This window comes from Eriocheir sinensis, chromosome 7 (assembly GCF_024679095.1).
Source record: "Eriocheir sinensis breed Jianghai 21 chromosome 7, ASM2467909v1, whole genome shotgun sequence".
Lineage (NCBI taxonomy): Eukaryota > Metazoa > Arthropoda > Malacostraca > Decapoda > Varunidae > Eriocheir > Eriocheir sinensis.
Genome location: NC_066515.1, coordinates 22,343,742 through 22,357,691, shown reverse-complemented (window position 1 = coordinate 22,357,691; position 13,950 = coordinate 22,343,742). Strand labels below are relative to the sequence as shown.

Sequence of the window (13,950 nt, the reverse complement as noted above, 5' to 3'; positions counted from 1 at the left end):
AACCTAGGTAGGCTATGAATAGTATTGTGAACTGCTAATAAAATATATAAACTGGGCAAGGAGTACGCTGCGAAATGCTAAAAATAAATAAACATCAGGTATGAGTAGCTATTGTGAGCTGTTAAAAATATCCAGGCAATAAATATATAATGTGAGTTGCTACAAAAAAAACGAGGCTATGAGTACTGTGAACTGCTAAAACATTGCTATCTCGGGTATGTGAGTAATGTTAATTGTTAAGATATACTTGCTATGCGTTTCAGGGGCCATGTCACACAGCTTTTCGAAAATAACATTTTAGCAAAGCGTCGAACAAGGAATGGTATTTTGGGAGACGATGTTAGAGACCCCGACCTAATTGGAAAAATAGGCTTGGGTGCCAAATGTAGATAATTACGACACATGAACGAGTAACTTTAAGGTAAACTTCACTAAAATGTACAGACACGGGTAGCGAGGCTAGGTGCCGTCATCATGTATGCACCGCCTCTCATTCGTGACGTCCATGTGACGTGTAACTATGACGTAGTGGTCGTCACCTACTCACCCGACAGTTTCTCTCTCTCTCTCTCTCTCTCTCTCTCTCTCTCACACACACAGCAACAATAGTTCAGCCACTCCACTTGTAGTGACACGACTAGCCTGATGGGTCAGCCTCCCATAACTCCCTCTACCAGGGGTGTACCTCTTTGGCCGACTGGTAAAGGAGTGATTCTCCCATTACACAAGTCGCGAGTTCGATCCCCGGCGTCGGCAAACCTTTCCTTGTCTGGATTAATTTCTCGTGTGTTTCGTTACACGTAGTGGCCGTGTGGGAGTGTAGTAAAGAGCAAATTCTGGCATTTCACACTATGTTATATACTTGTAGCATGTTGTACCAAAGGCCGTATTTTCCATGCACTAGCCTCGCTACCCGTGCCTGTATATTTTTGTGAAGTTTACCTTAAAGTTACTCTTACAAGTGTCGTAATCATCCACATTTGGAACCCAAGCCTATTTTTTGTCAATTAGGATGGGGTCTCAATCATCGTCTCCCAAAATACCATCCTTGTCCGACGCTTTATTAAAATGTTATATTCGAAAAACTGTGACATGGCCCCTAAAACGCATAGTAGGCTATGAGTACCGTAAACTTGAAAATGATAGACACCTAGGCAACGATGAATAATAACTGAGTGGAATACACAGTGCAACTATTGAGGGCTGATGAAGTTCCAGACAAAATTTCGGAAAGCCCATGAAAATCTGGGATCTGGCACATGGACTACTGGTGGTCATGACGAGCCACGGGGCGGGAGGGAGAGGGCTTACTTACCATGTGCAAGCCTCGGCGACCCTGAGGTGACCCGAGGAAGGTGGAGGCCTACACGCGAACAGTGACACGACAACACAATTTCAAAAGTTCAAAACATAACACAGCGCGCCAAGCAACACTATTCAACGGTACAAACTCGGCGGAGGGACTGCTGTGTGATAGTGGGCCTATACAGTAGCCGAACTTGATTTCTTTGTATATTTATATATGACCCACGAAACATTCTAGAGTCAAATCAAAGTAAATGCTTATCTTTATATTTATTCATGCATACTCTGGTAATATTTCTATGGTTTCTGAATCCCAATATTGAGTGAAATTCTAGAGTAATAAACACTCACAAAATTTATGCCACTAGTAAAACTGAAAGTAATAATGTAAGTTATGCGCCTCCATGAAATAAACGTAAAGAGATAAATATGAAAGCTCACCAAAGTCGGAATAAGTGACATCCCCTGTTTTGTGCAGTAAAAACATGTTTATTTAATGTGTAGTGCGGCGACGGCCTGATGAACGAGCCTCCCATAACCCACTTAGCCAGTGGGGTACCTCTTTGGCCGACTCGGTAAGGAGTGGCTCTCCCGTCACGCTGGTCGCGGGTTCAATCCCAGGCAGCCGGGGAATACCCTGATCTTGATTAATTTCTCGTGTTATTTCGATACACGCAGAGGCCGTGTTGAGAAATAGGAAGGATGGAAAAATAAGCTCGTCGGGGCATTACAAATGAATCTGATACCTGGCCGCAACATGGCGCGGGCCGCTGCCAGACGCACGAAAACATCACGTGACTTAGCGGGGGGAATAATATTTGGATGTGAAATGCTGATGAAAAGAACATGCCCGCACATACATGTACTCCTGCCGACTGCAAGTCTTATTCATGGAAAAATGTAGATATAGATACCCATGTATGAATAGACTGAAGGATAGGGCAACACTTCCATCCCAGAAAACACGGCCATGGAGACGAAAATCATGCGAAAATAATATATAAAGAGGTGTAGCTTGGAGAGGAACAAAATTTCATGTGTCTGCTTCAAACATTTCAAGTAATGGGCCTTAACAAGCAAACCCAGACCCAGTGTACTTTGCTAACAATGACTGAGGAAGAGCAACCACACTCAGAATGAAGATCGAATGTCCTGCAAATGGCACAATAGCCTACCCCCTGGCTAACAAACGTGGCCTACTGAATCCGCGTCTTGTCTGGAGATGTCTGGTGTGCGTAAATAACTAAATGCACGAACTGAAATGCAGAAAATCTTACCCTACCAGCACACACCACTTAAACACGCGAAATTAGTGTTATCCATCACTCTTGTAGTTATCAAAGAAAATGGATAAGCTGCGATTCCAGATTATAGTGATTAATGTTGCGTTTCCATGTTATAGTGAATGTTTTAATGCAGAAAATAAACCTTAGAACTTATTGCCTAATGTACATAATAAGTAAATTTAGTATGAGGCCGTTCAATTATTTTAGTAACCCAATTAAAGAAACTCCCGTCACGGCTCACCCTCTGACATGCCGCCACGGTCACCGCTTAGTATTATCTTTTTTACACCTGTACTGCCCTGCTTTGCCCCAACCTGAGGTCTATTTCATAACGACAACTGAAGGTGCCCTCATGACGCCACAGACAGGAAAAAGAAAGCACTTACGCCAAACAACAGCAAGAATCACAGGAACAAGAAGCCCAATATGGCCGACACACTCACCCGCCACTCGTGTCATGTCTTGCTCCTGGCGGCCCTCCACGCTGCCGTCACACGTCCACTCGCCTCTTCACGCCGCCACACACTTATAGACAACACTAATCTCAAGGAACTGTCTCTTTGTTAGCTAATCGGTGACTGCATGAGGACTGACTGAGGAGTGAGGAGGCCGCCACGATCTACTTACCCATATACGACCAATCAAGACAAGGGAGGGCTGCCACCTTACCACCTTCCATGGAGAAATTTACTCGCGTCTTTCTTCAGGATTCAGAATAGAAATTGATTGATATTGTTTTTTAAAGTATGTTTTCATAAACGACGTTCATATGCAAGGACCAGGACAGATCGTTGTGCTATATGATAAAATTACGAGAATCGCATATGGCATCTCTTCCCTCGAGTCAAGCGGTGTTGCTGTGAGCCAGATGTGAAGCAACGAAATGATGCTTCACTGGCGATGGGCAGCGAAGGAGGATGGGTCATTCTGTATATTCCCACTCCCCTGCAACACACGGGTACCTGTACATTCCCACTCTCCCCTGCAACACACGGGTACCTGTATATTCCCACTCTCCCCTGCAACACACGGATACCTAATTTCCGTACGGTTTCAATGCCTATCGTTTCTCTGCCGGATGAAACAAAGCTCAGAATCTGTATCGAAGATGAACGTCCCTGATTTGAACCCTTCAGGCAACATTACTGCTTGAGTGAGGGAGTTAATGATTCACACCACCATATTTCCTACATCTGCTGATTAGATTTAAAGTTTCTTATCGAAGACAACTGATGAATACATTAACATCCTTCGGGTTGACCAAGCCAGTATTTTTTTTCAACATCGCAAGCTCATCGTGAATGGAACATAACCAAATAACTTCTGCCGATTGTATTAACTGCAGTCACAGCTCACAGGATCGCAATCAACGTATCTAGAACAAATTTTGAACAGCCTGATGGGCGGCTGTGCAAGAAATTAAAGTATGAAGAACTGTCCACAAGACTTCAATCGCCACATTCCAGAAAACACGCACAAAGGATGCGAAATGAATATAAACCACCTACTTCCATACCCTCATATCTATAATTGCATTTTGCATAACTGTTACAAAAAACTTTTACAAAATTGTACAATCAGAGGACATACCCTGAATACAGACAGCCATGACGTCTGATGTGCTGAAAGTCTGTCTCTTAATAAAATTTAATCTAGATGGACAGACTCTTTGTAATATAAATATGGTATGCATAAATAATAAACATTCGTGCTTCTACACTCATTATAAGTGCATAACTGCATAACAATAAGACTAGAAAAAATATTTCACAGTAAAAACTGCCAGCTCTCTTCTTTCTCCAAGCTATGAATCAAAATGAAAGAAAAAGGAGGTAGAATCACAATACACAAAGAAAAATGGACAATAACTCAACAAATCAGTTTCATTACCATGTAAAGCATTCTCAATAAATTACTAGAACCAAACACTAATCAGAATAATAATACTTATTTCAAGGTGAAAAGATACTAAAATCTTCTCTCCCTATGGATCTTTAAGTTCTGCCACTGAGCCCCACCACTAACAGGCAAGCAAGGCATCAGAGGGATAAAACGTACTCTCTAAAATGTATAATAATCTTTCAGACATAGGCAGCACTAAAACAGCACAGAGAGGTGAAAATGGACACTATACTCATACATACCAGTCACCTGAACGTTGATATACATAATAAAATGGAATGGACTGAAGAGGAATAAACAGATTCTCAACCTAATGATTAAGTTTGGATAGTGATTAATATATGGCTACAAGGTAACCATCAGCAGTGTTGTCATTAGGGATGAGGAAAGCGTAGTGTAATATTTTAAAACTAATCTAGAATGAAATATATTTCCTCTCACCTGTTATTTAGGCATGGAGTTCCCTTGTCTTTTTCATACACCATAATATCTAATGGTACATATTTTGGTTTTACTCAGGCCTGTGTTTTTAGTGCTATTACAATAGCTTCATTTTAGAAAATAAAGAATAAAAAATATTCAAAGTACACAACACAAGTGTTGTGTACTTTGAATATTTTTTATTCTTTATTTTCTAAAATGAACTATCAATCCCTTCTTAGTTGCCAATCACCCAATATAATATCCCATCCTTCAATATCCAGTTTTTTTTATTACGAAACCTGTAATAGCAACACTCGGTCTGAATCTGGAATCTAAATAGACCAATAAAATATTTATAGTCTGGGAACCCTGAGAAGAAAGCCACTTCTACACAGTAAACATACCAACATACCTTCAATCACTTGATAATGCTGCTGGTGGGAAGCCTTTAAAACAGGAACCTAATTATTCTTCCTGAAACTGAATAAAATTAACAACTACATATGCAGTCAAGCATACAATCACACACACACACACACACACATTTACACATGAAAAAATAATAAATAAATAATAATGATAATCACCACCACCATTTCACCCCAATTACTCACGTCCAGGTGTAGAGGACACAACTTGGGGAAACAGGAAAACAGTTGAGCGTCCAAGAAGGAATGACTGCTCTTAAGAATGGGCCACACTACCATTCATACAGGAGTAATGCACTGTCCACATATTCCACATAACACCCAAGTCACCCACACATGCCTGTCTGTCTACAAAGATAAAGTGGATCCTGGACAGACACAGTATACACTTCTATGTTCTGTGACCTTGTTTGGGTACAAGAAGGAAGGCTTGAGTTCCTAAACCCCTTCTTCCCCTCATGTATTATATGAGCCTAAAATTTTAGACTATTTGCACCACACAAACTGGGATACAGAGTTGCCATCTCTAAAATAAAGAAATAATTTCATAATTCCTCAAAAGTATTTATGAGACGAGATTTTCAACATAATTTTTTTATCAACATTGAATTATTGTGATCAGGTAGCAATTGCACTTCAAATATATATACAATGGTTTTAACAACAACAAGCTAGCAGTGGGTGAGTCACAGGCTACTCATAGTCATTCATGAGGAAGTGGTGGATGAATGTCTGCTTCTTCCTCTCAATAGCCTCTTTAGGGACACGCCGCTCATTTAGCTGATTGGGTGATTCCCTCAGCAGGATGCATCCAAAAATATGGGCTGCAACAAAAGAATCACAAAATTACAAACAACATTAGAGATAAAACTATGCAGACCCTACAGTCTAAACAACATCTGGTCTGGCCTTTCTAGGTGCAAGCCATTACATCTACACTGAACTAAAAAGAGGGTAGTCAGTAAGAACCTGTCCTGTCTGAACAAAACAGCATCTGGTGGTAAAATAAGAAACAATAAACACATTGCTTTACAGTGAAGTATTAAGCAAAATAAAATGTTATCTCAATCAAAGATGCAAAGAAAATTTACATGTGTTGTCTTCCATCTCTCTGAATAATTCAAAGCATGGCTTTAGTTATTCCACCTGAGTCAGTGCTTCATTCATTTTCAATTCTTAAGAATCTTTAAAAATACACACACATTCAGTGTTTCAGTCTTCATAAGAAAATTTAGCTTTGTGTGCTGAGTCATGAACTAAAAGATAAATAATTTAAACAAAAATACAATACCTTGCATCAGTTCATGAGACAAAGCAGAGGAGCAGCAACAGTACCTGAGAGTGATCACTTCATACAATAGAAGCGTGACCTACCGAGTGTCTTGATGTCATGCTCATTATCATTGGAGTGGTTCAAAAGCTCCTTCAGGAAGGCTATCAGGTAGGTGAATACAGTGCGATGGTGGTCAGGTAGCTTTGAGATAATCTGGAATCAATGGTTGGGTAGGTAGTGCAACAGTTGCATAATAGTCAGATATTCCTGCATTTCATCTAATACTGTACTATTCACATTTTCCTTTCTCCCTTCTTGCTGTCAAGGTGAAAATAATTAATAAACTACATCCTCCTGAGTACAAAGTTAACATTTCATGTACCCATGAAGGGCATCACGGTCAAGTGTGTAGGTATGGCATATTAAGAACACCCATACATGGCATCATGGCTCATTATGTAGGTGTAGCATATTAAGTACATTCATAAGACTGTAAATTAATGTAAACAACAGCATGTTAGGAAAAGGGACTTTATACATACATACCACATCCATAAGCAAGGCCTCATTTCTCTCTGCACCATTAAAATAATAAACCATGAGACAGACAAAGAAAAATTACCCGCTGGTATGGGCCACACTCACTTATTCTCCAACCAAGCCAGCCAAACTCAATTATGGTGGACTCTTAATATGCTTTAGAAAATCATGAAATTATTCAAAACTAAACCATATTAACTGCTCTTACAATAAAAAAAAAAAATATGAGACAATACTAACTGCTTTGCATAAGGAGAAGTTAGGTGTGGCATCTAGAGCTGCTTGGTAGAGGTTGTAAGGGATGACTGGCTCAGGTAGTGCTTCCAGGAAGAGCAGGAGTGCCTCAGCCACTGAATGCACACTCCCTGGCAGCACATCATTGGGGACCCCCTCATCCAGGCTGGTTCTGAGGTGGAGAACAAAGTTTCACTGACTAGTTAAGGCTGCTCAGTTAAGCATGGCCAAATGTGGTTACAGGAAATACTGAATATCACATATTAGTCACTATTCTCTTTTTATGGTAGATTTTTATGAAGAGCTAGTGAATAATTCTCATACCAACATAAAGAGGAAAAATGATGGCAGTAATGGTGATGACAGTGATACTGAAAACAACAATGCATACACTTGAATGGCAATAGTGATGAGCACCAAGATATTTACCTGATTTCAATAATTTCCTTATGAAGGCCACGGTAGGTGAAGAGTCCCTTGACTTGAAGGGCATGAGAATGGAGGTGGTTCACTAGGTACCACAGCTCTTTAGGGACGGCATATGGCATCTCACTCAGGTCTTTAGGGTGGCTACTCTCCTATGAGTAGAAAAAACAAAAAATATGAAAATAATACAACTAACATACAAGAGCAGTGGTCCCCAACCTTTTGTAGGCTTCAGGTCATATTGTCAATGTTGATACAAAGGAGGACACCAGAAAAGACATCACACACACACACACACGTATATAATAACCTAAGGATGACAAATCTATCAGAAGTTTCCAAAGCACCCCACAGGCTCCATTATGAAGCTCCAAGGGTGCCATGACACATATAGACTACAGGTTGGGGACCACTGGAGTAGAGACATTGATCACTAAATATACATTTCTGTTCTCCTGCTTATGTTACTAATATTCAAAGGTGTCTCTTACTAAGAAAAAGTATCTGCTCTTCTCTCTAGCAATATTACAATATCTTCCTAACAGAAAATGCCATTACAAAGATTCAGTTGCTCTCTTACTAATAACTCTAAAATTAACAGAAACAGCAAAAACTGCTCTAACCTCGTACATTAGAATATAAACAAGGAAGGGTTTACCTGTCCACAAGATGGCTGAAATGAGCACAGGAATCAATGTAAACAATAAACAAAACAACAAAAAAAGTTTAAATTATTGTCTCTAAGGCGGGGTTCCCACCATTCCGTTTTGACGGATCCGTCGACGTTAATGACATCAAAATGACGTCAGCGAAACAGTGGCCCCTCGGCACGGATGATCCACTCCGTTAGTCCAGCGCTCATCATTTGTTGACAAACATATGGACAGCATTAACCACAACGACTTCTCGTATATGTTATTTTGTAGCTAAGTATACTTCTATTTCATATTTTCATGATATGTAGAATATTCAACATCACTGGACTGGCACCACCACCACCGTTATGGACCCCAAAGTTAACTTGAATTCATCTCTGGACGGGCTTCGCGCGGGGCCCAGGCTCTGTTGATGATGTCACTGACGGCCAACGGATCCGTGAAAACGGAATAGTGGGAACCCCGCCTAAAACCAAGCAAAATATTGCAGAAAAGAAAATCTAGAATTAGGTTCTGATCTGAATGGTTCTCCCAAACACCTAGCATAAAAAATGCACTTGAAGTCCACTCATTTGCCATATGGTTGCACAATGAAACAAATTTTACATATCCAAAGCATCAACAGCAGAAGAAAACACATATTTGCCATAATGTAAACAACCATGAACATCTGAATGGTATGTCTTCTTGTGATGCCAGTTATATGCATCTTTGAATATCTCTAATAAGCCCTTGCCTGTCCCTCTATATTTACTTGGGAGCAATAATTATCAGTGCATTTCATATGATGCCAAGAAGAAGAGCATGCATATATCCCTATCCTGATTGTTTTCCATTGTCACTTGAAGGAGCAAATGAATAAGTATCTCCAGTATGAGTCTTTCAATATTGTCACCAAACATGAGTCAGCTCCCAATTACTGATTACATTTCACATCCAATTCAGACGAGAAAAAAAAAACAATTTCTATGTTTCAATTTATCCATTGATGAAAGACATCAACTTGGTTCATTCAGATCATGTGTTCTTCAACTCCAGTTCAATTCAATTAATTTATCAAGAACAAAAATCACCATACAAGTATTAGTTAGGCCTCTATTTATTTAAAGTAGAGTATAGTTCTCCAATTTTTCTAAGTGTCACAAAAATAAGGAGCTGCATATCCCTACTGTGTGCCCTTTCATAACACCTCTGAAATAAGTCAATGATTTCTGCTATGAATCAGCTTTTAATGGCACTCAAATCAACCAGCAGTACATGTCAACATACCAGGTCAATGAGCTTGGCTACTGGCACCTCCCTGAACGGCTTATTCATGTGCACTAGAGCATTGATGGATGAGCCAAAGCAACTCCTCTCATAATCACCTGTTGAGAAAGAGAAACAAATGGGATTATGATGATAGTAATATTGGTAATGGCTGATAATTACCATGCATCCTGCCTACATTGGAACTATTTAACACAGGAAATTACTTTAATTATGATATGTGTTTTCTAGCAACAAGACAAGGAACACTGCATTTGTTTAGGAACTCACCATTGATGGTAATGAAGAGATCTTTCCCTCCCTCCAAATGCAGCACCAAAATATCGTACAGTTTGTCCAAACCTGAGTTCAGCTGGGAGGCCGTTCGCTTGTCCACCATCACCTCCAGAGCCACGTCACACTTGTCACCTGAAGGAGAAGCTGTGCTATTAGTGTCCTCCTCCTCTATCATAGACAAAATCAAGGTGAAGAAAAAGTTTTCACTGTGCTAGTTAATAAAATAAAGTGGTGCTAATGCCAGTTGGCAATACACTGAGAACTTTATTTCATAAAAAAAGAAAAACATAAAGGGAATTAGTCATAGGCATCAAGCCAACACAACTGCATTATGGTATAAAATTCTCCCATAAATCTTAAAAGGAGATTGTGTGAGCTATCACATGAATATGATGTTGATCAGGGGCAGTATTAATAAAGACTCCTAGGAGTGCAATTCAACTTTCAAAGTGAGTTTCCTCTTAACTTTGCTGCTAACTTTTAGAAGTCGCGAGTTTACTGCTAGGAGTCGCCAATTTTAAGGTTATAAAGAGAGGTGGTTGCATGTGGAGTGGAAGGAACTGACTAGTTGGCATCTCGTCCTGGCGGACGAAGCTCCGCCCACTTGCCTGCCTAAGCCACGCCCCATGTTGACAAACAGTTTACTGCTAGAAGTAGCGACTTTACTGCTAGGAGGCGCCGAAAATGTAAAAGTCCTCGTGGGGTACTTTTAACGACTTAAAAGCTAACTTTTCAGATGTCTCATTCAATATAATAACGATAATAACAGCTGACTGATGGCCCCCGTGCACTAATTATCGTGTCTGACGTGTTGTGCCAAAAAAAATACAGACAAACAGCTGTTCCAGGGGGGAGGCGCCCCTTCAAAACAAGCAATGTAGCATTGAAGGAGATTATTATTAAGTAATGCACACTTTCCGTCATTATTTCCTACATAGCTCATTCACATAGGCAAACTAAATATAATCACATAAAAAATATCTTCTACAGGAACTTCATACAGACAGGAATCATTGTATTAAGAAATAAGTTTCGTATCTGTGGCTTGGAGGGACGGGTGTGTCATCTGCCGCGCTCACTGTCACCCGCTTTTCCGCGAGCGTACACACCCGTCCCTCCAAGCCAAGGATACAAAACTTATTCCTTAATACAATGATTCCTACCTGTATGAAGTTACTGTAGAAGATATTTTTTATGTGATTATATTTAGTATGCCTATGTGAATGAGCTATGTAAGAAATAATGACGGAAAGTGTGCATTATTTAATAGGTAGCCTACTATAATCGCCTTCAATGCTACATTGCTTGTTTTGAAGTGCCGCCCGTTATCCCCTGAAAACTGGCATAATTATTATCGTACTTTGTTTCTTAGGTGATGTCATTGATTCTTTAAGTAGAGTACCACCATTCAATTAAATTACGAAAAAAATTTTAATCAAGAAACTAGCTTGATTATCTCAATCATATATATTTGGTACGTGTCTTTGATACAATGCATGACATCATGAACAGCCAATCAGGTGAAGGGGGGGTGGAGCTTAGCCAGAATTGGGGAGGGACTTTTCAGTGTGAATAATTATTATTGGCCAAGTAATTTGGAAAGACATTAGCAGTAAAGTTAAAAGCTACTGCTAAAAGGAAAACAGCTTCTAGCAGCACTTCTAAAAGTACTGCTAGGAGTCTTTGTTAATACCACCCCTGGCATGTGGCTCACAATGAAGTCAGAGGAAACTAAATTGAGTTATAAAGTGTACAGAAGTGAAGGACATGCCATACAACTAGGGTTACCAGGGGCATAACTTTGCTACCCAGCCCTCACCTGGCACTATGAAGTACACGTAGGGTCTTATAGACAGCCACGGCTTGCAGTAACTGGTGTCATTCAGCTTCTTGATGAACTCAAATTGGACAGGCACCTGAAAAAAATCAATATTGTCATCATAAATTACATAGGTAGCTTTTGAAAATCATAATATGAAATAACATATAAAGCGAAACATAGTCTATACAAAAATACCAGGTAGAGTAAGCCCTTTAGTTTGATAAATTCAAAATGTTCTCCCCTCTAATTTGACAATCATACCCTCCCTTTGGCGAAATGGAATTTACCTGTAATCTTGAAAACTATACATGGTAACAACACCAAAAAATCAACAATAATAAGAGTAACCTTTGATGATAAAAAACAAATTACAATGAAAATCTTAATAAGTCCTTTCAAATCATAAAATAACAAAGGAAAAGATTTAAACTAACCTGTCCAGTATTAGCAATGGTCAGGTACTTGGTTTGTGCTTGTAGGAACTTGATAGGTCCAAATATGATTTCTGTTGTATCAATGGTCACTTGAGGTAGGAACTCATTCTCAAGCTTGTCCAACTTCTTCATCACCTCCTCATAAATGCGTCGATATCTCCTAGTATCAATTACTTTGATCTGCATCAAAATAAGCAAACATTACTTTAATTGCCTGTCCCACAAGGTAGTGCCAGGTACATTAAAAACTGATTTTTTCACAGATAGTTTCAACTGATCAAGAACTTTTAATACAGAGGTAGGAAATAAATTACAAATATAAGTGCTGGGGGTACATGAAGAAGGCCTTGAAGATGACAACACACTGCAAGAGTGGGTAAGAACATGGGATGGAAAGGACACAGGTGACAATTGACAAATAGCATGGATGGAGAAAAGTTTATAACGTTAAGGTCATGAACCAGAGCTGAGCCTACTTCAACTTAAGAGGCCATTGTGTGACATTAAACTTTCACTAAAGGAGATATCATATCATGGGACAAGCATACATTCACAAATGTCACCACACTTACTCCAGCTGTGAACAAGGCACTGACAGGCTTGTGGTCACTTGTCTTCAGCTCTGGGTGGGACCGGTACACACGTTGGTTAATGCCCTCTCCATACCATAGGATTCTGTCACACCAAGCTGGCTGTCTGGCCTTCTCACTGCAAGGGTTTTTGAAGTGGTATTACAGTCCAGTATGAACCACACACACCTCCTTCTCTTCAGTAGTATAGCTGATTCTTAAAACTTAACTTGTAAAATATGTACAGATAAAAAAAATAAAAAAAATTCTTCCTTTCTTATGACTGGGATTCTACTTAAAAATCAGAACAAAGTAAGCTTGAAATATTTATCTTCATTTTCATGGACAAACACAAAAAAACTCTTTTACTAACCTTGAATCCCATTCATCACTGTCAGTATCATATTTGAAGGTTGGTTTGAAGGTAATTTCCCCTTCTTTGAACTTGTGGAAGATTCGTTTCTGGTTCTTCTGTTGCAGCAACTGATCGTGCTCCAACAGGTTTATAAAGTCTGGACTACTAGCAACCTCCCTTATATTCATGTCGCAAGGGTTAATTCTGTAGTTCATATCTCCTAGAAAGTAGATGTGGCTGAAAGAAAGAAATATCTATTGAGTACAAACATCACTTATATATTACACATGAGCATCTTCAGCATTCCTTCCAGATCATAAAAATGGTCATTGACAATTTGAAAGTTAAGTTTAATTCATAAATGTTTAATATCAACATCTCCTTTACTTACTCATGGTCTTTAATAGCCTTGGGTACACTGTTGATATTCATGTTCATCTGAAAACAGGTTCTCTGAAAAATGCAGTCATGGTCTTCATTGCGGCGCTCCAATTCCTCCTGGTGAGCTGCTAGGTGGGCATTGATAAAGCAGATGGAAGTGCTGTGAAGGTCAAGCCTCACTGACACTGCTCCCTTGTTGCCCTGTAAGGTACAAATAAAAGGACATCCATCTAGCCATAGGTTACAGTAGGGTCCTGAATAGTGCAAGAAATCAGTGGATACAGGAACTCACCTTATTGAAATTCCTGCTCTTCATAACTCAGTTTCTCACTGAATCTTCTTTATTTGGTTCATGACTGCTATTTGAGACC

The 13,950-nt window shown here is 39.6% G+C and overlaps 1 protein-coding gene across 10 annotated transcripts in view; it reads right to left on the bottom strand.

Moving 5' to 3' along the window:
* Window positions 1-4,099: 4,099 nt before the first annotated feature.
* LOC126994737 (inositol polyphosphate 5-phosphatase OCRL-like) overlaps window positions 4,100-13,950 on the bottom strand; it is a 19,025-nt gene continuing 9,174 nt past the window's right edge. For 9 of the 10 annotated variants that reach the window (XM_050854044.1, XM_050854047.1, XM_050854028.1 and 6 more), the window contains 11 exons: window positions 13,590-13,780; window positions 13,217-13,435; window positions 12,847-12,982; window positions 12,275-12,454; window positions 11,838-11,934; window positions 10,013-10,150; window positions 9,743-9,840; window positions 7,821-7,969; window positions 7,398-7,563; window positions 6,719-6,830; window positions 4,100-6,168 (listed from right to left, as the gene is read on the bottom strand). In XM_050854044.1, the coding sequence (XP_050710001.1) occupies window positions 6,038-6,168; window positions 6,719-6,830; window positions 7,398-7,563; window positions 7,821-7,969; window positions 9,743-9,840; window positions 10,013-10,150; window positions 11,838-11,934; window positions 12,275-12,454; window positions 12,847-12,982; window positions 13,217-13,435; window positions 13,590-13,780 (1,617 nt within the window). In that variant the 3' untranslated portion in view covers window positions 4,100-6,037. Of the gene's footprint in view, window positions 6,169-6,718; window positions 6,831-7,397; window positions 7,564-7,820; window positions 7,970-8,475; window positions 8,940-9,742; window positions 9,841-10,012; window positions 10,151-11,837; window positions 11,935-12,274; window positions 12,455-12,846; window positions 12,983-13,216; window positions 13,436-13,589; window positions 13,781-13,950 lie in introns of those variants that run through there. The other variant, XR_007749611.1, reaches the window with a different exon arrangement.